This window comes from Chiloscyllium plagiosum, unplaced genomic scaffold (assembly GCF_037043375.1).
Source record: "Chiloscyllium plagiosum isolate Xiang-an unplaced genomic scaffold, Cpla_swu_hap1 HiC_scaffold_13, whole genome shotgun sequence".
In the NCBI taxonomy this organism is placed as follows: Eukaryota; Metazoa; Chordata; class Chondrichthyes; order Orectolobiformes; family Hemiscylliidae; genus Chiloscyllium; species Chiloscyllium plagiosum.
Window position 1 is genome coordinate 63,894,766 of NW_028270151.1, and position 26,304 is coordinate 63,921,069.

The 26,304-nt window shown below is 42.1% G+C and overlaps 1 protein-coding gene across 2 annotated transcripts in view; it reads right to left on the minus strand.

Moving 5' to 3' along the window:
- LOC148148327 (uncharacterized) overlaps positions 1-25,378 on the minus strand; it is a 102,725-nt gene extending 77,347 nt beyond the window's left edge. Inside the window, exons 1-4 of one of the 2 annotated variants that reach the window (XM_087993689.1) lie at positions 25,240-25,378; positions 24,557-24,602; positions 16,147-16,370; positions 826-927 (exon numbers count right to left, since the gene is read on the minus strand). In XM_087993689.1, coding sequence (XP_087849815.1) covers positions 922-927; positions 16,147-16,370; positions 24,557-24,602; positions 25,240-25,278 — 315 coding nt within the window. In that variant the 5' untranslated portion in view covers positions 25,279-25,378 and the 3' untranslated portion in view covers positions 826-921. Of the gene's footprint in view, positions 1-825; positions 928-14,088; positions 14,525-16,146; positions 16,371-24,556; positions 24,603-25,239 lie in introns of those variants that run through there. The other variant, XM_087993688.1, reaches the window with a different exon arrangement.
- Positions 25,379-26,304: the final 926 nt, after the last annotated feature.

The following is a 26,304-nucleotide window of genomic DNA, read 5'->3' on the forward strand; positions in this document are numbered from 1 at the left end:
GGTGGAGAGACTCAGGATGAGGATTAACCTAATTACTTTGTGGAACCTAGACTCAGCCTGTCCTGAATGATCCTGCTTCTGTTTTGGTCATGGCATATTTGAGGGCATTTGAATAACATATTCTGGAAAGACAGGTTGGTGAGGCTCTTCCTGCTACTTTGGCAGGCATTTAAGTTTAATGTTGATCAACTGTATTTCTCAGGACCTGTGACACCCAGAGCAAAGTGAGGTGATGTATTTGGGAGGTGACAGTGGACTCAAAATATAGTTAGAAAGTATTTTTATAGCATTGTTTATGGACCACAAGAAGAGGGATTGCTCTCTCTGGGACCCTTAAGCAAATCTTCTGCCACAATTGTTTTCCAACTTCCACTCCACAATCTCCAATGGTTCCCCCTTCTTATTGTCAACCTGAATTTCCTGACACTTGCCAACAATCCTACAATGTTATCTCCCTCCCAGTTGCTGGTCCTACCCTTGCTCACTAACCCACCATGTTTTTCTGTCTAGGTACCTTCCACAACTAGTTTATACACATACATACACACCTTCTCTCTCTCCCTCTCTCTCTCTATATATATAAGGTAAATGATGTTGGAGTTCTGCCACTAAATTTATCAGGACCTCTTTTTTCTTTCTACTTCAATACTTCCTCATGACAATACCTTCAGTACACATTCTCTCAACACAGCTGCCACTCTCCATCCCATAGGGGTCATCCTTAGCACAAGTAAAGATGGTTCTGATTGTAGAAGGTCAATCAGCTGAGCCTGAGGATAGTGCCTGAGGCTCAGGCGTCTTCAGCTACCTCATCCACGACCTTACCTTCATCATATAGTCAGACATAGGCACGTGCACTGTCGGCTGCAGTTTATAATTCCATTCAATCCTCCTCCTGAAACAGACTGTGACTGGATGCAGCTACAACTGGAAAACATTCAGACTTGGATTAATAAGTAGAAAACAACATATGCCTCAGCCAAGGGTGAAGCAATGATTATTTTCAAGTAGACATTCAATAATATTGGACTGAAACTTATGTTTTTATTGGCTCAGTCAGAGTCCTGTTGAGTTTTTTGGAAGGTTTTTCACAGTGAGACCTAGCATGTTCTCTTGCTGTATCTTAGGAAACTCAACTCGTTAACAAACCACCCACGGGCCCCAAGAAGTACATCACGTCCAATTCTGGCCTCATCTTATCACGCACAGTTCCCAGAACAACTCGTTACTCATGGGATATCTGTCTAAAGAAGAGAAATCCTCTTCATCCATGCTGTTGTTAAAAGGACGCTGTGAAATTGGACAAGCACCGGCATTCTGAAGCTACTATGCCCAGTCAAGGATATCTTCTGAAGATGTCGGACAAGGGGAAGATGACACTGTGGTTCTCTAATAGGGATCTGGAGGTCCTGGTGGTGCAAAGACAGGCCATCCTCTTCCCAGAGGACAGGTAGAGAAAGGCATGTCACTAGACCCTGGCAACCTGATCCAAGATTGCCATCCAGATCAGTGACTGTGGTGTTAGTAATCAAGGACTTTATTCGTGTGCACAGGGAGGAGCAGCAATAACAGACAAGTAGAAAAGATGTAATGGCCCTCACTGCCCAGAAGCTGCAGCATTGTGGTGCATCATGTGACCGTTTTTCTGGCTGTATGGATAGGCGTTGAGAGTGTGGTCCTGGAAAAGCACAACAGGTCAGGCATCATCCGAGGAGCAGGAGAATTGACATTTTGCACATAAGCCCTTTATCAGTTACGGGGCTGGTGGGCTGGTGGCTGAAAGATAAATGGGAGGGGGTTGGGGCTTGGGGGACAGGTAGTTGGAAATGCAATAGGTAGATGAAGGTGAGGGAGAAGGTGATAGGCCAGAGAGGAAGGTGGAGCAGATAGATGGGAAATTTGGACAGGTCAGGAAGGTGGTGCCGAGTTGGAGGTTTGGGACTGGGATAAGGTGGGGGGGAGGGGAAATGAGGAAACTGGTGAAATCCACATTAATCCTGTGAAGTTGCAGGGTCCCAAGGCAGAAGATGAGGCGTTCTTCCTCCAGTTGCCGAGTGGTTAGGGTTTGGCGATGGAGGAGGCCCAAGACCAATATATCCTTGTTTGAGGGGGAGTTGAAGTGTTCAGTCATGGGGTGGTGGGGATGGTTGGTGTGTGTGTCCCAGAGATGTTCTCTGAAACGATCTGCAAGTTGGCATCCTGTCTTTCTGATGTAGAGGAGACTGCATCGGGAGCAAGGGATACAGTAGATAACATTTGTGGAGGTACAGGTAAATTTCTGTTGGATGTGAAAGGATCCTTTGGGGCCTTGGATGGAGGTGAGGAGGGAGGTATGGACGCAGGTTTTACGTTTCCTTCAGTGGCAGGGGAAAGTGCTGGGGGGGGTGAGGGTTGGTGGGAGTAGAACCTGACAAGCGAGTCACAGAGGGAATGGTCTCTCCGGAACACTGATAGGAGTGGGGAGAAAAATATATCCCTAGTGGTGGAGTCTGTTTGTCAGTGGTGGATGTGACGGAGGATGATGTGATGTATATGGAGGTTGGTGGGGTGGAAAGTGAGGACCAAAGGAGTTTTTTTAGATTAGATTAGATTACTTTACAGTGTGGAAACAGGTCCTTCGGCCCAACAAGTCCACACCGACCCGCCGAAGCGTAACCCACCCATACCCCTACATTTACCCCTTACCCAACACTACGGGCAATTTAGCATGGCCAATTCACCTGACCTGCACATCTTTGGACTGTGGGAGGAAACCGGAGCACCTGGAGGAAACCCACGCAGACACGGGGAGAACGTGCAAACTCCACACAGTCAGTCGCCTGAGGCGGGAATTGAACCCGGATCTCTGGCGCTGCGAGGCAGCAGTGCTAACCACTGTGCCACCGTGCCGCCCACAGGAGTTCTGTCCTTGTTGTATTGGGAAGGGTGGGGTTCAAGGGCAGAGGTGCGGGAAGTGGAAGAGATGCTCTGGAGGGCATTGTCAACCACATAAGAGGGGAAATTGCAGTCTTTGAAGAAGGAGACCATCTGGAATTTTCAATGGTGGAATTGGTCAACGGCTGTCATGACGTCCCAGGTCCAGCAACTTCAGAGATTGTGTTGAAAAGGTGTATAGCCCTGCACTCCATCATCCCAGCTACTGGTCCTCAGGACTGAAGGCACAGCAACTGGGTGGGAAGCAGGCTTCAGAGCCCTGCAGCTTCCCTTCCTCACAAGGAGATAGGCTAGTGCCAGTGGGCACCCCGCCAGAGGAAGAACCACATGCTACTCCCTCAGAAATCTCATTGAAGCATACTCCAGAGGTCCCAGGACCTCCACGTGCACTCTGCTTTCCCCCTTCTGTTGGAAGTTCATGCCAAAGTGAGTCAACCAGCCTCTCGGCATATCTGCCCAATCTAGACACAAGTGCCCCTATGATCACCAGGCCAAACATCTAGTGGCAAAGAGCTGAACTGCTGAGTAGGCATCCTCAACCCCAGCTAGAGAATCAGGGAGTACATTCAGGTGTAGTGAGATGGAGAGGAGGAAGATGACCTACTGAGGGCACTTTGTTGGCATGGGTTAAACTGGATGGTAATTGATTTTGCACTTATGTTAAAATGGACCTCCTCTAATCTTACATCTGGTTGTTAGTCTCTCTGTGTAGGTTCCATCAGACACAACTCCATGGCCACAGATGGATAGAGATCCATGCTCAGAACTTGATGCATCATGTGGAAGTAAAAGGAAAACTGTGTATACGTGGCATTGGATTAGGCCGGCAACTTTGGCCCTTGTCGTACAATATTCCTATTGTTTTGCCTCTGTGTCCAAAACTCTAGATGTCAATGAGTCATTTAACAATATCTGTGGCATGGAAGCATAATGCACAGTGGGGTCTATGCATTAGACTGATCAGTGAATAGGATCCTGCAGCTCTGGGCCACATATAGTACATGGGTCTGTTTGAAAGGTTCTTTCCCTTTATCAGAATTGGGCTCTCTGGCCCATGGGTCATGTCACTTACATTTCTCACTCCAATTGTGGGTGTGGCCACTTTCCTCAGCTTGATGCATTTTCAATTTCCATAACATTGGAAGCGGACAGTGAGCATGCCTCGGCCATAGGCTTGCAGTATTTGTCTGCTCCTGCTGGCGAGGGCCAGAACATCCAAATCCTTGCCTAGTAACCCTTTGGTAATTTTTAAAACTCCTCAGCCAAGCTGTCTATGTGCACCTGCCCCACTTGCCTTTCCCAGCCGGCCCCTGGCATATGAGATGACCATGCACGATGTGGTCATTCACTGCTCCGTCTCCTCCTGGACCCAGGGTTCACCTGACATAGCGCCTCCCATGCTTTACCATGTCCACCCCCATTCCTTGCAGATAGCTTTGGTGTCCTTCACATTTATCTGTCCATAACCCCAAACTGCGGAGATGTGGCCCCTGACTGAGAACACCAGGAGCTGAATCCTGACTGTGGCCAATGTCCTTGGATTTCTTTAGGAAACTGCCCTTAGAATTACTATGTTGGGACCCCCTGACTGACAAGTGTCTCCATGGACTTCAGTGAGGACTATTCTCCGAAGACATTGAGACATAGCTGCCTGCTCACTGCACGTGCTGTGTTGGCCACTAAATCTGCTTGCCCATGGTGCAGGTATGAAATTGATGTCACCATACAGCAAGATGTTTGCCACCTAGACTGAGGATTGCTAACCAGCAAGGCACGTTGTTTTTTGATCATGCTAATTGGCATGTTGAGGAAAGGCAAGGTAGGGATGCTGTGAGCATGCGCTAAAGAGAATGAGAGCTGTCCTGAGAAGCTGCTAGTGCTATCTGAGTCCTTTTCCCTGCTTGCCAAATATTTCTTCAATATTAGGTGCCCTCCAGTATAAATCTGTGCATCTGGAGCAGCCTCCCATCTATTACAGAGGTACCAAGATGATATTGTCAGATGCCATTGTTTGTGGATGAGGGGTTCATGAAACTGGTGTCCTTGGATCATGCTCTGAGCTGTACTTCATCCAAACTAAAGACAGAGGTCATTCAGAGCAAGCAATGAGCTCAAGCTGAAAGGTAGGCACTCTGGTTTCCTAGTTGAATTTTCTTAACATCTAACTTGTTTGGTGAATCAGGGAAGATAGGAAGCTGGACATTGTAAGGACATTGTAGAGTGCTGTGCAGTCAAAAAAGTACTTTTGGAATTGTTGTCACTGTTATAATGTAGGAAATGGGACAGACAATTTCTGCACAGGACGTTCCCACAAACAGCAATGTGATAATGCCACGATAATATATTTTGATGATGTGGCTTGAGGGACAAATGACTCTTCTGTTCTTTCTTGAAATGGCATCATTCGACCTATTAGAGGCCACCTTGGTGAGGTAAACAAGACCTCAGTTTAAAGTCTTAACTTACTGCCAAAGACAGTACCTCCAATAGAACAGCATTTGCTCAATCCTGCATTAAAGTGTCAACCAAGAGGGATACTCACTTATTTGGAATAGTACTTGAATTCATAACCGACTGATTCAAAGGGAACAAAATTATAGTCTGATCCATGTCTGACAGGGAAAATGGAGTTCAGTATGTGCAAACATATAGAACTATATGTTCCTCCACTTTTCAAGGGAAGCACAGGAAAATCATTCAGATGAGCTTCCATTAATTAATTATACATTCAATGAGTTAATTATTTCTGAAAAGCTGATTTGTACCAAACGTCCTCTGGTTAATGCTATAGTGTTAACCACCTCCTCCATTGATGCAGGCCTGAATCACAAATTTACAAATCATTACTTTCGTAGCTCCTTGGGTGATATATCCCAAAATCATATTACAAACATTAAGAGTCCTTTGACTTGGTTAATGAAGTGAAAAAAAGATGTTAGGTACCATAGACACAGCATGCTCACATTGCCTGTTGGAGCTTACCTTCTGGACAGGTTGCTGCCTAATTGCCTTCGACAGCCTTGCCCCTTCCTCTGCTGCCCCATCAATGGTCAGAGGATGCTGAGCAACTTCAAAGCCTGGATCCTGACTGTCTATTTTACCAGCCACCATTGCAGCTTCAAAGACACCCCCTTACCAAGTGCTCGGTTTCCCTTTTACCCTGTTGATGCTCAAAGGGATTCAAGGAGATGCCCTGGGGCAGGCATGTCTGTCTCTCCATCCTTTACCCCATAATTATCAACTGACCAGTTTCTGAAAGCACAAGTAACCTGTCTGTTCTTTCAGTAATGTAAAGTGCATCTCCTTGACAAAGTCTTAACTTAAAGGGGGGGGGGGGGGGTTTGGTTATAAAGAAAAGGAATAATCAAGGGGCAAGATCTGTGATAGGGTGGTGTGTCGGAGTGACCAAATGATGCGAGGGATGCAGGTACAAAGCAGACTGATGTCTGATGCCTTCTTTTTAGATCAGAGATGTCACTAGTAAACTGTTGTCTTAATTTTTTGATGAACAGTTTGATGACATGTTGTAGCATTCATAAATGGATGGTGCTGTAGCATTCCAATGGATGATGTACACTTGCATTTCGAGGATAATAAGAAAGTTATTCTTAAAAAGTTGCTTGTCATTTCGGGAAGCAGTGATTAGAGTTTTGCAAAATTAAATTAATATCTTCACTTCTTCAGTGATGCCAAAAAGGATCCAAAATAAAACAAAATGACTGAGTCAGTACATCCAGGTGCCATGTAATCTGTAGCCTACATGCTTCATTGATAACAAATTGTAATACTTTTATAAACATTTCATTTTAGGTATGATAGAAGTAATATGAATTTGTGAAAAAGAATGAACATATTTGTATAAATGCACAATCAGCAATATTGTATATAATGTCACTCAGCCACTTTTATCTACAGCAAAGATCGTTTCTGTATTTTGACATGATTAAATATTTGTGTAACTTATTGTAGGTCATCAAACCTTTATTTAAATATGCCTTTAGCTTATTTTAGTTTGATTTTCAGTAAATGGACCAGTAGCTCTGGAGGATTGGTACATTTTTGCTGGGGAAATGAAAATCAGGCACTTTCAATAGTTGGGTGGCTCATTCACAACACCAGTATACACATGACAGATGGCAGATTGAAAATCTGTTGACTTTTAAGCATCTGCTTAAAATTTCCACTCTGTTTTTAAACATAATTTCAGAATTTGAGAAGGCAGAAAAGGATATGTTTTTAAATAATATCTTTGAAACTCACAGATGTCCCAAAGCACTTCACAAACAATGAAGTGATTCTGAAGTCTACGCACTGTTGCAATGTGGGAAATAAAGCAGTCAGTTTGCAGGATGCGACAAATGGCATTGTTCTAATAACTCAATAATATGTTTTAGTGTATTAGAGGAGGGATTTATATTGGCCAGAACTCCCTTAAACTTCAACATAACACAATAAAATTAGGTCCACCTGAAAGGGCAGATGTAAAAAGTGAAAGGTTTAGCAATATTTTAAATTTACTTTCTGAGTTCTTCTTTCTTTCAGATCAATAGTCAAGGAACCTATAATAATCCCAGTAAAATTGTTTTTGTGTTTCTAAAGGTGATGAGCAAATATACTTAGGAATGCAACAGAAACCAATATTCATTATGTTTAAATTTGGTCTTAATCATCAGTACAATTTTCTAAATGCTTTCCTCAATTATATTGAGTGACTCTGCAATGTGCCTCTGACAATGTAGCACTCTCTTAGTTCTTTACTGAAGGGTTAGCCTAGATTATAGGCTTAATTCTCTGAAGTGGGACTTAAAACTGTGACTCAAAGAGACAGTAGCACTAACTGGTGCTGCAGAAATACAAAAAGCAAAAGCACAAAGCAGAATTTTCAGACCTTTTTGTTGCCTCGTGGTTTGTGGCATCATGAGGTTTAGAATCACAGTGTTTGCATAAGCATATTGGAGGGATGGCTGTCTTTATCTCTTCCAATAGTTTGTAGCCCGAAATGGATTTCCCTTCCCCAAGAGTGATCACTGCTTGTATCTTATTTTACACTATTGTCGATAACACTGTCTGCTCAACGTAACATCTCTCACTCATAAAGGATATTCCATCCTTTCTTCTCAGTCTCTTGCACATGACTTGGTGATGTAACTGTTGCATTTTGCTACAGGTAATCATTATACATCCTCATTATACTTAAGGTAGCTTAAAACCAGGACTAAAATCAATAAAGATTCAAATGTTTGTAACATACTAACATGCCCCTCTGTCAATAAATTGCAAATGCTGGTGAAATGAAAATGTTTTGGAAATATTGAATAAGTGACTGGGCCTATAAAATTATATTTTTTCTCACATCCTCACAATTCTGGGTGGAGTATTATTCTGCACGAGCGACAAAATCATAAATAGTGAAAAAGTGTGGTGCTGGAAACACACAGTAGGTCTGGCAGCATCTGAGGAGCAGGAGAGTCATCATTTCGGGCATAAGCCCTTCATCAGGAATGTGGACGGGGCTCAATGGTGGTGAGGGATAAATGGAAGGGGGGTGGGGCTGAGGGGGTAAAGTAGCTTGGAATGTGATAGGTAGATGAAGGTAGGGGGGTGATGGTGATAGGTCGGAGTGGAGGGTGGTGCGGATAGATGGGAATGAAGGTGAACAGGTAGGACAGTTTAAGAAGGCGGTGCCGAGTTGGACGGCTGGATCTGAGATAAGGTCGGGGGGGGTGGCGGGGGGTGCAGATGTTTCTGACAAATAGATGAGAGTTACGCAGGGGAACCTGCAGAATCCTTAATGTAGCAGACTCTGAAGGAATTGCTTGGAAAATTAATGATTCTACAGGACAATTTGCCAACAGCAGGAACCCTCCGAAAGTATCCATTTCAATCAGAGGAAAGAAGGAAGCATATGTAAGGTATAGACAGGATAGAACGAGTGAATCCTTAGAAGAGTATAAAAGCAGTAGGAGTATACTTAAAGGGAAATCAGGAGGGCAAAACGGGGACATGAGGTAGCTTTGGCAAATAGAATTAAGGAGAATCCGAAGGGTTTTTACAAATACATTAAGGACAAAAGAGTAACTAGGGAGTGAATAGGGCCCCTCAAAGATTAGCAAGGCGGCCTTTATGGGGAACCGCAGAAAATGGAGTATTTTGCATCAGTATTTAATGTGGAAAAGGATATGGAAGATATAGACTGTAGGGAAATAGATGGTGACACCTTGCAAAATGTCCATATTGCAGAGGAGGAAGTGCTGGATGTCTTGAAACACCCCCATAAAGTTGGATAAATCCCCAGGATCAGATCAGGTGTATCCTAGAACTATTTGGGAAGCTACAAAAGTGATTGCTGGGCCTCTTGCTGAGATATTTGTATCATCGATAGTCACAGGTGAGGTACCGGAAGACTGGACGTTGGCTAACGTGGTGCCACTGTTTAAGAAAGGTGGTAAGGACAAGCCAGGGAACTATAGACTAGTGAGCCTGACGTTGATGCTGGGCAGAGTTGAAAAATGTGGTGCTGGAAAAACACAGCAGGCCAGGCAGTATCCGAGGAGCAGGAGAATCGATGTTTCGGGCATAAGCCCTTCTTCAGGAAAGATGGTGGGCAAGTTGTTGGAGGGAATCCTGAGGGATAGGATGTGCATGTATTTGGAATGGCAAGGACTGATTAGGGATAGTCAACATGGCTTTGTGCGTGGGAAATTATGTCTTACAAACTTGATTGAGATTTTTGAAGAGGATTGATGAGGGCAGAGAGGTAGATGTGATCTATATGGACTTCAGTAAGGAGTTCGACAAAGTTCCCCATGGGAGACTGATTAGCAAAGTTAGATCTCATGGAATACAGGGAAAACTAGCCATTTGGATACAGAACTGGTTCAAAGGTAGAAGACAGAGGGTGGTGGTAGAGGGTTGCTTTTCAGACTGGAGGCCTGTGACCAGCGGATTGCCACAAGATTGGTGCTGGGTCCTCTACCTTTTGTCATTTACATAAATGATTTGGATGCGAGCATAAGAGGTACAGTTAGTAAGTTTTCAGATGACACCAAAATTGGAGATGTAGTGGACAGCGTAGAGGGTTACCTCAGATTACAACAGGATCTTGACCAGATGGCCAATGGGCTGAGAAGTGGCAGATGGAGTTAATTCAGATAAATGAGAGGTGCCGCATTTTGGGAAAGCAAATCTTAGCAGGACTTATACACTTAATGGTAAGGTCCTAGGGAGTGTTGCTGAACAAAGAGACCTTGGAGTACAGGTTCATAGCTCCTTGGAAGTGGAGCCGCAGTAGATAGGATAGTGAAGAAGGCGCTTGGTATGCTTTTTTTATTGGTCAGAGTATTGAATACAGGAGTTGGGAGGTCATGTTGAGGCTGTACAGGACATTGGTTAGGCCACTTTTGGAATATTGCATGCGATTCTGGTCTCCTTCCTATTGGAAAGATGTTGTGAAACTTGAAAGGGTTCAGAAAGGATTTACAAGGATGTTGCCAGGGTTGGAGGATTTAAGCTATAGGGAGAGGCTGAACAGGCTGGGGCTGTTTTCCCTGGAGCATTGGAGGCTGAGGGGTGACCTTATAGAGGTTTACAAAATTGGATAAGGTAAATAGACAAAGTCTTCTCCCTGGGATCGGGGAGTCCAGAACTAGAGGGCATAGATTTAGGGTGAGAGGGGAAAGATATAAAAGAGACCTATGGGGCAACGTTTTTACACAGAGGGTGGTACGTGTATGGAATGAGCTGCCAGAGGAAGTGGTGGAGGCTGGTACAATTGCAACATTTAAGAGGCATTTGGATGGGTATATGAATAGGAAGGGTTTGGAGGGATATGGGCCAGGTGCTGGCAGGTGGGAATAGATTGGGTTGGGATATCTGGTTGGCACAGATGGGTTGGACCGAATGGTCTGTTTCCGTGCTCTACATCTCTATGACTCTATGACTGAAATGGTTCCACCTCAGTTAGGGAAATAGTTATGCAACAGAAATTAGACTATTAAATTCTGAGTTTATGTCCTGAGTAAATATTAAACTGACATGCCCAGCTTACTACAGACTTCCCATCCCAGGGACTCAAGACGCAAACATCATTCAGTCCTAATGCTCTGTCCCCTTGGACACAGCTCACCCGTTGGAACCAATGCCAACTCCCCAGCCTGATCGGCCCTAAACACTATAACTTACCTGCTCCCCTTGGCACTGGCTCTCAAACCCTCTGGCAGCCTACTTATCAGGAATCCTGCTCAGATGGCCCCTTGCCCTAACCCAGCTGGCTCCCTACCTACATAGCACCCTACTTCTACCTGGCACATTACCCTTACCTACCTGCCACACCATTCACCTGGCACCTAACTTATCTGGCAACCTAATCTCTACCTATTGGCACCAAACCATAACAACATCTAAACCTCAAACTTGTCTCCTGTACATACCCTTTCATAGCCGTGTCTAGCTGTCTTGCTGTACCTTTCAAGTACAGAATACACAACTAAATGCTTTTAAAAAAAAGTACGTTTGGCTCCCTCCAACTGTTCTACATTACGAGGGACCCATCAGAATTAAGTAAAGCCCTGATTGAAATCTATTGTCAGAAATGTGGAGCCCTTTTCATTATGTGAAAAGATTGGAGTGACAATTTGTTTGTGATTAGCACACCTCAGAAAATCCTGTCCAATATCTTCAGCTTCTGACTGGACTAATTGGGTTTATAGTTTTATTGAAAAGAAATAAAAACAACAAAAAATAATAACTGTACGTTTATTCTATGTATCTTCAAGTAGTCTCTTGTCTAACTTCAAAACTCAAAGGTATTCTAAAGTTTTCAATTCACACATGTTAGAGATTTGTGGTTGCTCCTTTGCAAGATTGCTGTTCCAAGGAGACCAGTCATACTATGATTATTCAGTTTTGAATAAATGTTCCAACTTCCTTATGTTGAATTAAAGTTTGTTGCAAAGCAATGTGATTTGAATCATGTGGAGAAAAAAAATCTAAAGTGCTGTATGACTGAATCAGTTGCAGATCAGTTTGGTTTGAGATAAATATAATCAGATGTAAACAGAGTGAAAAGTTGAGCAATATCTTATATAGAGCTGGAAATGTGTTGCTGGAAAAGCGCAGCAGGTCAGGCAGCATCCAGGGAACAGGAGAATCGACGTTTCGGGCATAAGCCCTTCTTCAGGAAGGGCTTATGCCATTCCTGAAGAAGGGCTTATGCCCGAAACGTCGATTCTCCTGTTCCCTGGATGCTGCCTGACCTGCTGCGCTTTTCCAGCAACACATTTCCAGCTCTGATCTCCAGCATCTGCAGACCTCACTTTCTCCTCAATATCTTATATATGCTTTCTGAGCTCTTCTTTCTTTCAGACCAATAATCAAGGAAAATATATCATCCCAGTAAAGTTGTTTTCATATTTCTAAAGGTGCTGAGCAAATGTACTTATGTATGCAACAGATGCAAATGTTTATTATTTTTAGTTTGATCCTACACATCAGTACAATTTCCTAAAAGTTTTCTTTCATGATATTTGGTGACTGTAAAGTTTTGTGATCAATAAAGGGCATTTTTGTGTCATTGCTGCCTCTGACCATATGATACAATTTACCTGAGAACTGAGAACTGGCATTATATCTGCTACAACTAGATGAGGAAAGATCATGGCTTCATTCAATTTGTAAACCCCACACTTAGAGACTAACAACAATTTTTTTAAAACTTTATTTTTTCTGTTTTGGCACACAGGTAGGATAATTCAATTAAACTTAGTTAACTGGATCAAAAATGAAGGAGAATCAAGTCCAAGATTTTCTTCAGTGAAAGAGAATGGAATTTTGTTATTACCGCTACCTCAGCAAAAAAAATCCGACAACAAACACAAACAGCGAGTTTACAAAGGTGGTGGTGACAACGTCTATGGGGAGGGCTACATAGTACAGGCAGGAAAAAAAAGGCCACTGCAGTTTACAATATTTTTAAGGAGTCTTTGAGTTGCTTGAACAAAACCTTTGTCATAACTGCTTCACAGTATTCCTGCTTCCTCAAGAGTGGAAACACTGCAATTCTGGTGTCACAGTAAACTGTGTCATTTCAAGGCTTGAGGTTGAGAGAGACAGACAAGCAGAGAGAAACTGTCTTCCAGTTCTTGTTAACAAATCTATTTTTGGGTCTCACTTCTGCTGTTCAGAAGCAATTGTTGATAAAGGTCTATTTGTATATTCTGGAATCTGCTCACTGTTTGCACAGGCTGAACATTCCACAGATGACCTTTCATCTCATTATGTAATTTCGAGAAAGATTTGAGGCAGATCTGAGTTTCAGTGCCATTTTAATTGAGAAGAAGGGTCACTAGACTCAAAATGTGAACTCTGCTTTCTCTTCACAGATGTTGCCAGATCATCCATGTTTTTCGAGTAATTTCTGTTTTTGTTTCATTATAAAAACGCTGTTATTTTGTAGGCAAAATATGGCAGCACTTCATGCATTGAAAGACTCACAAACAAACAAATTAACAAAATCTGATAAATGAAGGATAAATGTGGCTATTATATTGGAGTATTGTATATATTGCTAAGAGAGCTGATGCAGTGTCAGTTTAATGTCTTATCCAAAAGGCAGCACTTCCAACAATGCAGCACTACCTTACCAATGCAGTTAAATGTTGACCTCTGTTGTGTACTTAAAAGATTTATAATAATGAATCCCAGTGCTAAACAATGTATGCACAGAACTGAACTCACTGCCGAACAGCATTTAAGTGTATCTGCACTGAATGGACTGCAGCCATTCTAGAATGCAATGCACCTTCTCAAGCGTGATTAGAGATGGGCAATAATGACTTGACCAGCCACTGAACTTCACATCCTTGGAATTATTTAAAAGAAACGACCCATCTACAGTGAAGGAGCAGCAATATAGTTCCAAGTCAGGGTGTGTGTGACAGGTTGTGCTCTGATGCTTATTTTCCCCTCGTCTTTCCAGCTGTTAGAGACCGTGAGTTTCGAAGGTCTTACTAGAGGAATCTTGGTAAGCTGTTGCAATGTGCTTTGCACTTGGTACAAACTGCTATCACTGTCCTTTGATGATGGAAGGAATGAATGTTGAAGTTGATGGATGTGACGTCCATCAGGCACGCTGTTTTGTCTTGAACGGTATTGAGCTCCTTCAGTATTGCTGGAGCTGCAACAGTCCAGGCAAGAGAGGAGTACTCCATCGCACTCTTAACTTGTACCTTCAAAAGGAAGTTGATAGGCATTTGGGAGATAGGAAGTAAATTACCCACCCCAGAATATCTAGTCCTGCTCTTGTACCCATAGTGTGTAGAGTCCAGTTTGGTTTCTGATCAATGTTAATCCCTGGTCTGTTGGTAGCGCAGGATTCAGTGATGTACATGCCATTGAATGTAAAGGGACAATGGTTAGATTCTCTTTTGTTTGAATTCAGCCTTTCCTGGCACTTCTGTGGCATGAATGTTACTTCCCATTTATCAGCAAATTCCTGGATGTTGTACAGGTCTTGCAGCCTGCTTCAGTTTCTGATGAGTCACAAATTGCGTTCCACCTTGTGAAGTCTTCAGTGAACATTTCAACTTCTGACCTTTGTTTTCAGGGAAAGAAATGCCAAAGCAACTGAAAATGGTTGTGTCCAGGATGCTATTTGGTATTCTCCAGGTCTGTCAGTATGTACCCTATGGAACGACTGCAGTGAAGTTCTGAGACAGATGGCTGACCTCTAACAACCAACACCACCTTCCCTCATGCAAGGTATGACTCTAATCAGAGAATATTTTCCTCCCCATTCTCATTGATTCCAATTTTGTTAGGATGCCAAATGTGAACAAATGCTTCCTTGATGTCGAGGGCAGTCACTCTCATCTCATCACTGGAATTCAGCTCTTTTGCCATGGATGAGTAGCCCTGGTGAAACCCAAACTGTGCATAAGTGAGCAGGTTATTTCTAAGCAAATGATGCGTCCATGATTTAGCCAGTTCAGAGTAGCCTGACAAAGTGCTAATCAGTCGTTTTGAAGTTGGCTTGCTTTCTATGTATGAGTAGGACATATTTGGGTAGGTTTCCACAATTCTGGGTAGATGCCAGTGTTGTAGCTATACCACATCAACAGTAAATTCTGGAGCACAAGCCTTCAGTCCTATTGCCAGGATGCTGTCAGGGCTGATAGTCTTTGCGGGATCCAGTGACTTCAGCCATTTCTTGATATTGCAAGAAATTTAATTGGCTGAAGACTGGTGACTGTAATGCTGGGGACTTGAGGAGGCAGCTTTTGCTTTCACACAGACAGTGGGCAACAGTCTCTATTCAGTGAGTGCAGGTCTGCTTTTCATAGGGTACATACTGACAGACCTGGAGAATACCACACAGGAAGCTGCGCTTAGATGCTGCATGTTTTGATAAATAACCTCGACTGGAGAATCCTTGGAGAAAGGAAGCGATAAAATATACTGGATAATTGGGAAAGAATGTTCTAGAATAATCAGGAATGTGACTAGAGATAACCATTTAGGTGGTCTGGCAACTACTATCTACACTACTGAATTAGCAAAACTGGAAACAACTCTTGATCCATGCAAGGATAAAGTAGGCTTATGAATGGCATAGAAGGGGAAAAAAGTATTAGGTGTGAAGCACAAATATATCTGTCTGTTTCCAGCGTATTGTAAGGAGAGATTAGATTAGGTCCCCTACAGTGCGGAAACAGGCCCTTCAGCCCAACAAGTCCACACCGACCCTCCAAAGAGTAACCCACCCAGACCCATTTACCCCTGACTAATGCACCCAACACGATGGGTAATTTAGCATGGCCAATTCATCTAACCTGCACATCTTTTGGATTGTGGGAGGAAACCGGAGCACCCAGATGAAACCCACGCAGACTCAGGGAGAATGTGCAAAGTCCACACAGTCAGTCGCCTGAGGCTGGAATTGAACCCGGGTCCCAGGTGCTGTGAGGCAGCAGTGCTAACCACTGAGCCACCGTGCCGCCCCAAAATCAAAAATGTAAGTGAGAATTAATCAGAAAATAAAAATCTAATTAAAGGTTGTTTGGAAGTCAAGAGGAGGAAGAATGGAAAAAGACTTACTTCAAACTTTATGTGAAAGAAAATATATTCAGTTGTCAGGTTACATTGAGTTTTGGGCTGAAAATAGACCTATTGAAAACCAGACTGGATGATATAAAACCAAACAAATGCATATCCTACCTTTAAGAGGAGCAAGCTAGTAGAGAAATTCAGTGGATCACAGCTGCAAACAGTGAAGACAATAGTTCTGCCATGAGTCCACACAACTCCGAATACTATGACAAATCCTTTACTGCCAGCATCAATGGGTCCACCTGAATGCCTCGTGCTTTCTGAGCTGTGCCTACTAGTTCGGTTTCCCCCTGTCAGCACTCTGTAGTCTGTGAAGGTATGTTTTGCAATCTCTAATAGTGAATGACAAGTAAATAAGTATATTTAAATACATATCGCTCAGTAAGATTATTGTAGTAAATTGGATCTTTATTTTCTGATGGAACTAATCATTTAGCTATTGAGGCAATGGAATAATGAGTGGAACCAATTTTAATCATAATAGGCCTAACTTGCCTCATTTTGCGAAACATTTTGTTGATATGGTGGACATGATCTTCCAGAAGGTACTTAGTGGTGTGCTTACAATAAACTTGAGCAAAATTAGACTTCTTCAGAGAATAAAAGGAACAGCCTCAACATGGTAATAAAATTGGCTGAGTGATGAGAAGCAACTAGCAGTCAGCACAGTGGCTCAGTGGTTAGCACTGCTGCCTCACAGCGCCAGGGACCCAAGTTTGATTCCAGCCTCAGGTAACTGTCTGTGCGGAGTTTGTACATCCTCCCTGCCTGCGTAGGTGTCCTCCGGATGCTCCAGTTTCTTCCCATAGTCTAAAGATGTTCAGACTAGGTGGATTGGCCATGCTAAATTGCCTTTGATGTGCAGGCTAGGAGGGTTAGCCATAGGAAACGTAAGGTTATAGGGAAAGGGTTGGAGGAGAAGCGTGGATGGGTGCGGTGTGTGAATCTGGATGGAATGCTCTTATAAAAATGCACATATAAATTTAAAATATTTTAACAGGAATCCATTTTGCAAATAGTATTAACAAATCTTTTCTTTTGCTCATGATTTCATTCCCACTGAACATTTCCTCTCTTTCAGTACAGGATATCTTGGAACTAAGTATGTTTTTTGCAAACAGTTGAGTTGAATCATATGTAATGGGTTTGACAAGGCAATGCCCATAACAGAAAAATGCATCAGAAGCGAAGCTCTGAGCGTTCCTATACACCCATTCCTCATAATGCTGTGGGAAATTAGCTTTGATATAATTGACCAGTGGGGATGTCGATTAACTTGGTTGGCTAGACATCTAGAATGTGGATCAGATTAACATCATCAGCATGGGGTTCAGTCCCTTTTCCAGCTGACACAGACTCAGGGCTTGTGTATGTGCCCTACTCAGAGCAAGGATTTTTGGCATTCTGTCAAGGTTCAGCAAATATTCACCAAGTTTGCTTTGGGCAAAGAATTCAAAAGAAGTCCTGACCAGTGTAGTAAACATATGATTGGTTAATTTAGCAGCTCCCACCCCTTCTCCAAAAACATGCAACATCCTCATTACTTATTGCAGGTAAAGATTTGGAAAGTGCTGTTAAAGCTCAAGGCCTTTATAACTGGGTGGTTAGGCCCATTCAGTTATGATTAGTTCCTGTTCCTTAAAAGCAGGTGCATATTGAACCATTATTTCAAAGTTTAGTTCATGATATTTGCTGCGTTTCTGGACTTCTAACTATGATTCCTTGGTGTACTTCAAATTAAATAAAAACTCTGCTTATAAACTTAATTCACCAATCAAGGGAATAAAATTACAGTAAGTGCCAGAGTATTTGGACAGAGAAATAGATACATTTAAGTCAAATAAACCAGTTTATTGAATATCGCTGCTTGCAAATTACTTTGACCTGAGATGATACTGGTTAGGAGGGAATTGAAAAATTAAAGAAAAGAAGAAACGCATTCCTAACTTTCTAAGTGAGAACTCCATTTTTCCTTGAATTGCTGGCCCATTTTAAACTTAATGGTTGCTGTGTATATTTCTAAGCACAAGTAAAGCCAGCAGTGAAAGAGTTAGGTGCTGCAGGCTCAATTGTCTTATACAGTACAACTTGTGGGCCAGGTAAAGCAAATGAACCTTGACCACAACTCATCATGATGTAAAATCCATTTGGTGGATTTGCTGCAGACATCTTATTCCTGGGAGGGATCTATAAGAGCTGCTTGGTTTAATAGGGTCAAACAAAACCGCTTGGTAGTATATTAAGAAGAGGCTCATGACTTAAACAAGAAAAAAATTATTTCATAATTCTTTGTGATGCAAAACTGTGCCTTCACCCAAATCCATGTAACACTTTCATATTGGCTAGGGTTTAATGCGCTTCTCAACATTAATCCTTTCCAACTCTTATACAACATGCTCCTCCACATTCCTCAGTAAAGCATTTGACATTCCCTCTGCTGATTAAGAGTCTTCTCTCCCTTCTACCTTGCTCAGTTGGGGACACTGAGTGGGAAAAACAAGAAAGAAATTACAGTGAAGTTTTGCTGTTAACTCTTATAGGTCTTTTGTCTCTTCACTATCTTACTCCCCATAAATATCACAATGTGATGAAAACTACAACTAAATTTTGGGAATACTAGGAGGTATGGACCCAAACCTATGGAGGTGTGGAGGAAGGAGCTGGGTAGAAGAGGGAGATAGATGCATATTTATTTCATAGCTTTTCTAGTCAAATCTGTGGCGTAAAATGGATCAAAAGATGCATTCCAACTTCCTTTGGGTCAGAAAAGAAGACAACAAAGATTTAAGTCGTCAATAACCTTAGAAATATACTGAGGTTCCAACAAAGAAAAAGACTATTTCACTCAGTCAGTTTGGTTATCCTCTGTATGAACAAATAATCTGAATTACATTCATGCAGCCTGTTCCCATATTGATTTCCTTTATCTTCAAATCAAATCTAATCTTGGATGGAGATGTTGGATTAAATTACATCATGTATCATACCTTGGAGTGAGGCCAAAACTAGGTCTTGGATTTATACTTGCTGACAATGGGACAGAGGGACTCCTAATTGTCTATAGGTCCACTTTTAATAATGAACAATGGGCATGGGGTTCCAATCAGATGACTGATAGATCAGAAACCTCAGCTGAACCACTAGGAGAGTTGGACAGCACTGAGGCAGCCATATTTCCTCAAATACATTGATATTAAGTGTAATACGTCCATGTAGAGATATTCCATGCCATGGTTTCCGGGAGACCTCCATCTCCTACTGTATCCCAATCTATGGTAAAGCTTCATTTGTGTTTGATATGACTGATCAGGAATCATAGCACTGATAAGATGTTTCTGTTTCAGTTCTTATTCCCCGTTTAAGTTGATTGTGCCCATTCTGAATGGATCCAGCAACAGTAGCCACTAATGTTACACATTAGTCAGTGTAGATTCATAGAAGAGAATCAAAGACATCAGCAAGCCAAGAACCACAGCAATCTCCAGCAAATGTCAGAAACCCCCACATGAAAAGCTGCAACAGAAATTTCCAAAGCATGCAAAGTAGCTTTTGAAGGCCAAGAAAGTACTGACCTCTATCATTTCCTCCATCCTGACGGTAGCTCAATTTAGCTACAGGCTGAAGATGTTCCAGGATACCATAACAGAACTGTGTCTAAATCTGATGGAGTGGTTGATCAACCCACCTCTCATGGCCATCAAGGTGACAGCAGTTATAAATTTTTATCTGACTAGCTTGTCCAAAGGATCCACGTGGCTGGAATCTCTCAATCCTCAACTCACAAATCTATCAAGGATGCTACAAATGCAATTTGTGCAAGATCACCCCACTTCATCTTTTTTCCCAGTGATAAAATCAGTGCTACAGCTCAGGCAGTGGTATTTGCAAATATTGCTGATGTCTCTATATGCAGGGATTTACAAACTTAACATACAATGCATTTACAGGATGAAGCGATTCCTAAAAATGAGGTTCCAATGATTGGATCAATCTGGAGAGCAACATACTTCAGATAGAGTGCACCACAGAAACCTGACATGCTGTGCTCTGCCAAACTGGAGCAGGTATAAAGAGGGACACCATTGATACTGAGGAGCTGTGACAGCAGCTTCTGAGGAGAGAAATAAGGACACCGAACGGGAGGGACCTCACTTTCACCATGACAAGCAATGAACTGTTGGGCACAACAAGCCACACAGAACTTGATTGTTAAACACTTTCAAGAGATACAAGTTGGCTAAGTCACCATTCCCTGAATGTAAAAGCATAAAGTTGTCATAGTTTTATAGAATAGAATAGTCTCTGGCTGCTCTTTTATTAGGGAGAGAAAACTGGTGGTAGTTTAACTTAAGGTGTGTCATATCTCAGAGGACAGGAGAGTGCTTCTTGTTAACCTCAGCCAGTGCAGGAACTGAACCCACACTGTTGGGATCACTCGATGCCATAAACCAGCTGTATGGACAACTGGTTTATACTTTTTATTCTTCCTAAGGCAAGCACAGAAGCAAATGCAGCTTCTTTGTTATTTTTTCTTCACCTTACCTGCTGGGTAAAGATGCAACCATCAACTGTTTGAACACTTCAGAACATCTACTATTCCCACATTCATGAATGACAGTTTGTCTATTCTGATGGGTGTTAGGGAAATGTTAGCACTCATTCAGATAGGACTCTTACATTTTCTGAAATTGCTTCAAGATGGGTTAACCAAGAGCTGCGACATGTGTTTTGCTGTGGCTGTCACCTGTTGGAGAGGTGTCCTGATGCAGACCTGTCTTACTTGCTTTAATGGTTCCGCACATGCATTGCAAAATGAACATGCATTGTTTTTGCAGAGGTTATTCCCACAGTCAGTGCTTAAAAACTTTTCTCAACCTAAACAATGCACAATGAGCTGGAAATTTGAACGTTAATACGATAACAGACATCATGAAAAAGACAGGTGGAATTTCCCTTTGCCTCCAGAGAAAAGTACAGTCATGAATGAGCACTTATAGACAATATCTGTCATTAAGGATGGAACAAATGTGGTGGCAAGGACCTACCACAAGGTGCTCCTATTAAATTTGCAATCAGTTAGTCTTCAACAAAGCGGTAAGTCTTGGTTGTAGACTTGATCTTAAAGGTTAAAGATGTGTGAAATATGTTGCTACCTAGGATGTTTTTCAGAAATAATCAATATTTCACTGCTATTATTTCTATTCTGAGGGAACTGGGCTATAGCTGACATTCAAATTGATTAGGTTGAGCCCTGACATGCAAGTACCCCTGAATGTATTATGTAGAGTCATAGAACTATACAGCATGGAAACAGATCTTTTGGTTTAACTTGTCCATGCCAACCAGATATCCCAACCCAATCTAGTCCCACCTACCAGCACCTGGCCCTGTAATTAAAGTCTATTGAATTAATTTATATGTTGTCCATGTCTTGTTCTTATGCTACTGAATCTTACATTAGGATCACCTCAGTACAATGCTCTGCCGAAAGTATAAAAGAAAAATCACTGTATCTACACCAGATTGGGGGGGGGGGGGAAGAACTGATCTGGGTTAAGTGCAAAGACTATTTATAAAGAAACAATTTCCAGATCCCTGAAGTCATAACACTTGATCTCTAGCAGTTCTCTGAATGCCATTGGGCTGGGACATTTCTTGTTTGAGCAGCCACAGAGAATCAGCCAGATTGTACTCCCACATTCAGTATCGGCAAACTACCCACTGAAGGGTTTAGGTATTTGAACTGGTGGAGAAAGGTGCATCCTTGATATATTCTATGTCTTCTTTCTCAGAGGAGAAGGAGGAGTTGACGTTTGGAGGAGCTAATCTCTTCAGGGCAAAGGCTGTGAGGGTGTTGCTGGTGTTTGCAATGACAAAAGCGAGGGAATGTGTTGTGCAATAGGGGCAGAAGCTTAAGCATGTAATGATGACTTTCACAGTAGTGCATATTGATAACCAGTGCAGCACAACACAATAAAGCTTATTTACATACAGTTCTAGCCCTGCTATAGAAAGGATTTCATTAAATTGGAAAGGGTGCAGAAAAGATTTATAAGGGTATAACCAGGAGTGTAGGATTTGAGTTATAAGATGAGGTTGAATAGGCTGGGACTCTTTTCCCTGAAGCATAGGAGGTTGAGGGATGACTTTATAGAGGTTTATAAAGTCATGAGGGGCATAAATAGGGAGAGTAGCAAAGGTCTTTTCTCTCAGGCAGGGGAGTTCAAAACAAGAGGTCAGCATTTTAAAGGGAGAGGGACAAGATTTAAAAGAGCCTGAGGGGAAATGTTTTCACACAGAGAGTGGTACGTAGATGGAATGAGCTGCCAGAAAAAAGTGATGGATGCAGGTACAGTTACAACATTTAAAAGACATTTGTATAGGTACATAAATAGGAAAGATTTAGAGGGATATGGGCCAAACACAGACAAATGGGAGTAGTTTAGTTTAGAAAACCGGATCAGCATGGACAAGTTGGACTGAAGCGTCCATTTTTGTGCTGTATAACTCTCTGACTCTGTAGCTGCCAGGACACAGCAGTCTTTGGATTTACACATAAGCAATCTTGATCCTCTCCCATTAACTCAAGGATTTCCTTGTGTGTGGAGAAAATACAAATAACAGCCCACCTCCTGCTTGGTCTTTACCCTTGCATCCCCATGAGGAGACATTTTCTCCTGTAATAAGAGAGAGTGAAACATTCTTAATTAAATATAGAAACCTGTGTGGCTTTGAAGTCTTTTTAAAATCACCAATTACAGAAGAAACCCCCCAAGAAATTTATTACAGATCTAAGTAGTGTCATAGATATACGAGGAGGAGTAATTTCTCTGAATCTACATGTTTCCTTCACTGATGACCTGGATGAATCACATATCCTGAAGTTTCAGTGATGTTACTGTCTGCTGAGGAGCAGAGTACTAGTGAAGAGAATGTGTAAGAAGAACCATTATCTACAGAGTGAAACTCCTACAGTACTAACAAGAAACTGCTTCTTCAGAATATCATCCACTCTTTTAATCCACCTGATTTGTTCATGGATGAGCCATGACTTTCTCTCAGGAACTGACCAAGCTTCATTCTTTCATCAACAGCTAATGGCTTAACCTTTGCCAGTGGGCTAGAGAGTAAAGCAAGAGAACCAGGAAGACAAAAATCTGTATCATTTTCCCACTGTGATTATGAAGCAGAATCAGTCTGCTAGTATCAGTGTCTTCCAGGGAGAACGCTGTACTGTGCATACCTTCACATATCCTCCAAGACAGCGAAGAACATATTGGTGATTGATATCTCTGGTACTAGAGACTGTGAGGGGTATGTGCAATAGAGCTAGGATAAAACTGTAAACAGTCACTGAGTGCAATGAAAGGCTGGGAGAGGTGTAAGGTGTGGGGTATAGTGTAGAGAGTGATAACTATCATGCTAAGACTGCATCAGTGATGTCAGGTGATGCAAGATCACATGTTGCATGAAACTGAGGGAAAGGTTTGACAAAGTTCTGCAGGCCTATCTTACAAATAATATAAATATCAAATAAATGTTTATTAACTTATAAAATCCTGGTTTCCAGCTCCCTATTGAAGAAATACAGGTTCCAGACATTGTATTAATGTAAATCCGTTTCTGCGAAAAGATTTGGTCATTCAGAAAGTCATAAGATGGGTTTGAATTGATTATTTTTGTCATTAATTGCTTTAAATATTCAAGCTGTAACGGTTATCTGTTCTTTTGAAACCGTTCCTGAATAACACAGTGCTTCCATTGGCCCCAGCTATACGTCTAAATTTATGAATTCAGCAGCATTTATCTCAACAAACCTAATCCAGCTGATATGAAAATAAATGTTTCAGGATACTAGTCCAAATGTTATTAATGCTTACAATATGTACTCCATCCCTGATGTTCCACTTTGTGAAAGGCTGTGTAATAGAATTTATATAAAGAATCCCCACGGTGCGACAACAGGCCATTCGGACCAACATGTCCACGCTAACCCTCTGAAGAGCATCCCATCCGGACCCATCCCCTTACTGTTTCCCTGTTATCCTGCATTTCCCATGGCCAACCCACCTAAATTACACATCCCTGAACAATATGAGCAATTTAGCATGGCTAATCCAACTAACTTGCACATTTTTGGACTACCTTTCACTTCTACTTTCCAAGCACAGTCTCCTTCTAAGGTTCTCCCCAGCAGCAAGAGAAACTGAAAGGCTTCAAGACAACTGGCTTAGCTGGCAATTTGCAGTTGCTTTGTTGTTTTCATACATTAATCCAGCACTGACAGAGTGTTTACTCAGCAAAATGTAAAAGGATACGGTGTAGAAAAGTTCTGAAGTACTCATATAAAAAATATTGAAGGGTTAAATTTAAAATGTATTCAGTGGATCTGTATTCATAATCCTTCAAATACCAAATTTCTGCACTCGATGCCATTGTTGAGAGAGGGTGAATAAAAATCAGATGCGCAGGCTGGGGTTGGGCTGTCACCTGATCTCGCATTGTGAGTGATAGTCACCTTTCTGGATGTTCTTTTTTCTGGCTGTAGTGTGCGTGAAGAGATACTGGGAAAAGAGAAGATAAACAGGGTTAAGCTGGAGCTACTCAGTGTCACCAACAATAAGCAATCTCATGAGCCCTTGACTGGGCTACACTACTTTCCACCTTCCATCCTATAAGGACAGAATCTTGTAGAAAGACTAGAATAGGTAAGGATCCCACTTAGGCCAGGTACTGGGCCTCCCACAAGGGTGATAATTAATTTGCAGGAATTCCTGTAAACCAGTGAAATCATACTGATTTTCAAAATCCTTTTGCGCAGAGTGTTCTCATTATAGTTGGTGACAACCTTGCAACGTTAGTTGACATGAATTGCAATTGTTGCTGGATGTGAATATCAATGCTGCTCGATGTGAATAGCATTGTTACTCTTTGGGCAGATGCTGTTTATGTGAACATGGAAGGACTCAGAGAAATATTGGACATGCTGATTAATGTCGACATCAGGCATTGTTCAGCTTTCAATCAGCTACTGCCAGTGTTCTGGCTGCAAGCAGGAGAGGCACTCTCCCATTTCCTCGCCCATGTTAAACGAGGTTCTATACCACATTATGCAGAATAAGAGAAAGAGGGCAGCCCTGGGCAGGAGTAGCACAAACTTCAGTTACCTCTTGGCCCCATAAGAATTTCCCTTTCACTTACCTCCACTCCTGATCTGACAGCTTTTACTGAGTGCAGCATTCACAGTAGACACAAAAATAGCTTCAGGGTTCTATCAACATAATAGGACTTTGATTAGCATAAATTCATGAGGCTCCTGCTTGAGTCGGGGCAAGGCGAGTGGGAGAGTGGGGGCGCCTCAGCCATTTGTCTTTAAGATTGCCACGGGCCAGAGAAAGAACAGTGGATAGACTACTTTGATTTTAACTTGCGTATTACCCACTTTCCACCAGGTGGAGGGAATTAAAATCCCCCCTGCAGCCACTTGAACAACTGCACCATCTATTGGCCTGTCTAGGTTCGCCACCTTTCCCTTCTTGAGCTACGTGGCATGTCAAACATCAAACTTCATATCTCCAATAAAACAATAGTTCCTTAAAGTCTGGAATAAAGCAGTTTTGTATGCATGCACACTCAACTCAGAAGGATTAACTGCAATAACATTTTTTCCTTCTAGACCAGGAAGTGCCTCAAATTGCTAAGCTCACCTCTATATTAAATGTAGAATATTGTGTGCTGTTGCTGATGATTTAGTTTGTTATAAATGAGAATGACCACTTTTAATTTCAATATTTGTCAAATGTTTATGTTGGATTCACAATTACCAGTCATACTCACAGACAAGCCATTATTGTGTGCTATAAACCTTTGAATAACAATAGACAATAGACAATAGGTGCAGGAGTAGGCCATTCTGCCCTTCGAGCCTGCATCGCCATTCAATATGATCATGGCTGATCATCCTTAATCAGTATCCTGTTCCTGCCTTATCTCCATAACCCTTGATTCCACTATCCTTGGGAGCTCTATCCAACTCTTTCTTAAATGAATCCAGAGACTGGGCCTCCACTGCCCTCTGGGGCATAGCATTCCACACAGCCACCACTCTCTGGGTGAAGAAGTTTCTCCTCATCTCTGTCCTAAATGGTCTACCCCGTATTTTTAAGCTGTGTCCTCTGGTTCAGCACTCACCCATCAGCGGAAACATGTTTCCTGCCTCCAGAGTGTCCAATCCTTTAATAATCTTATATGTCTCAATCAGATCCC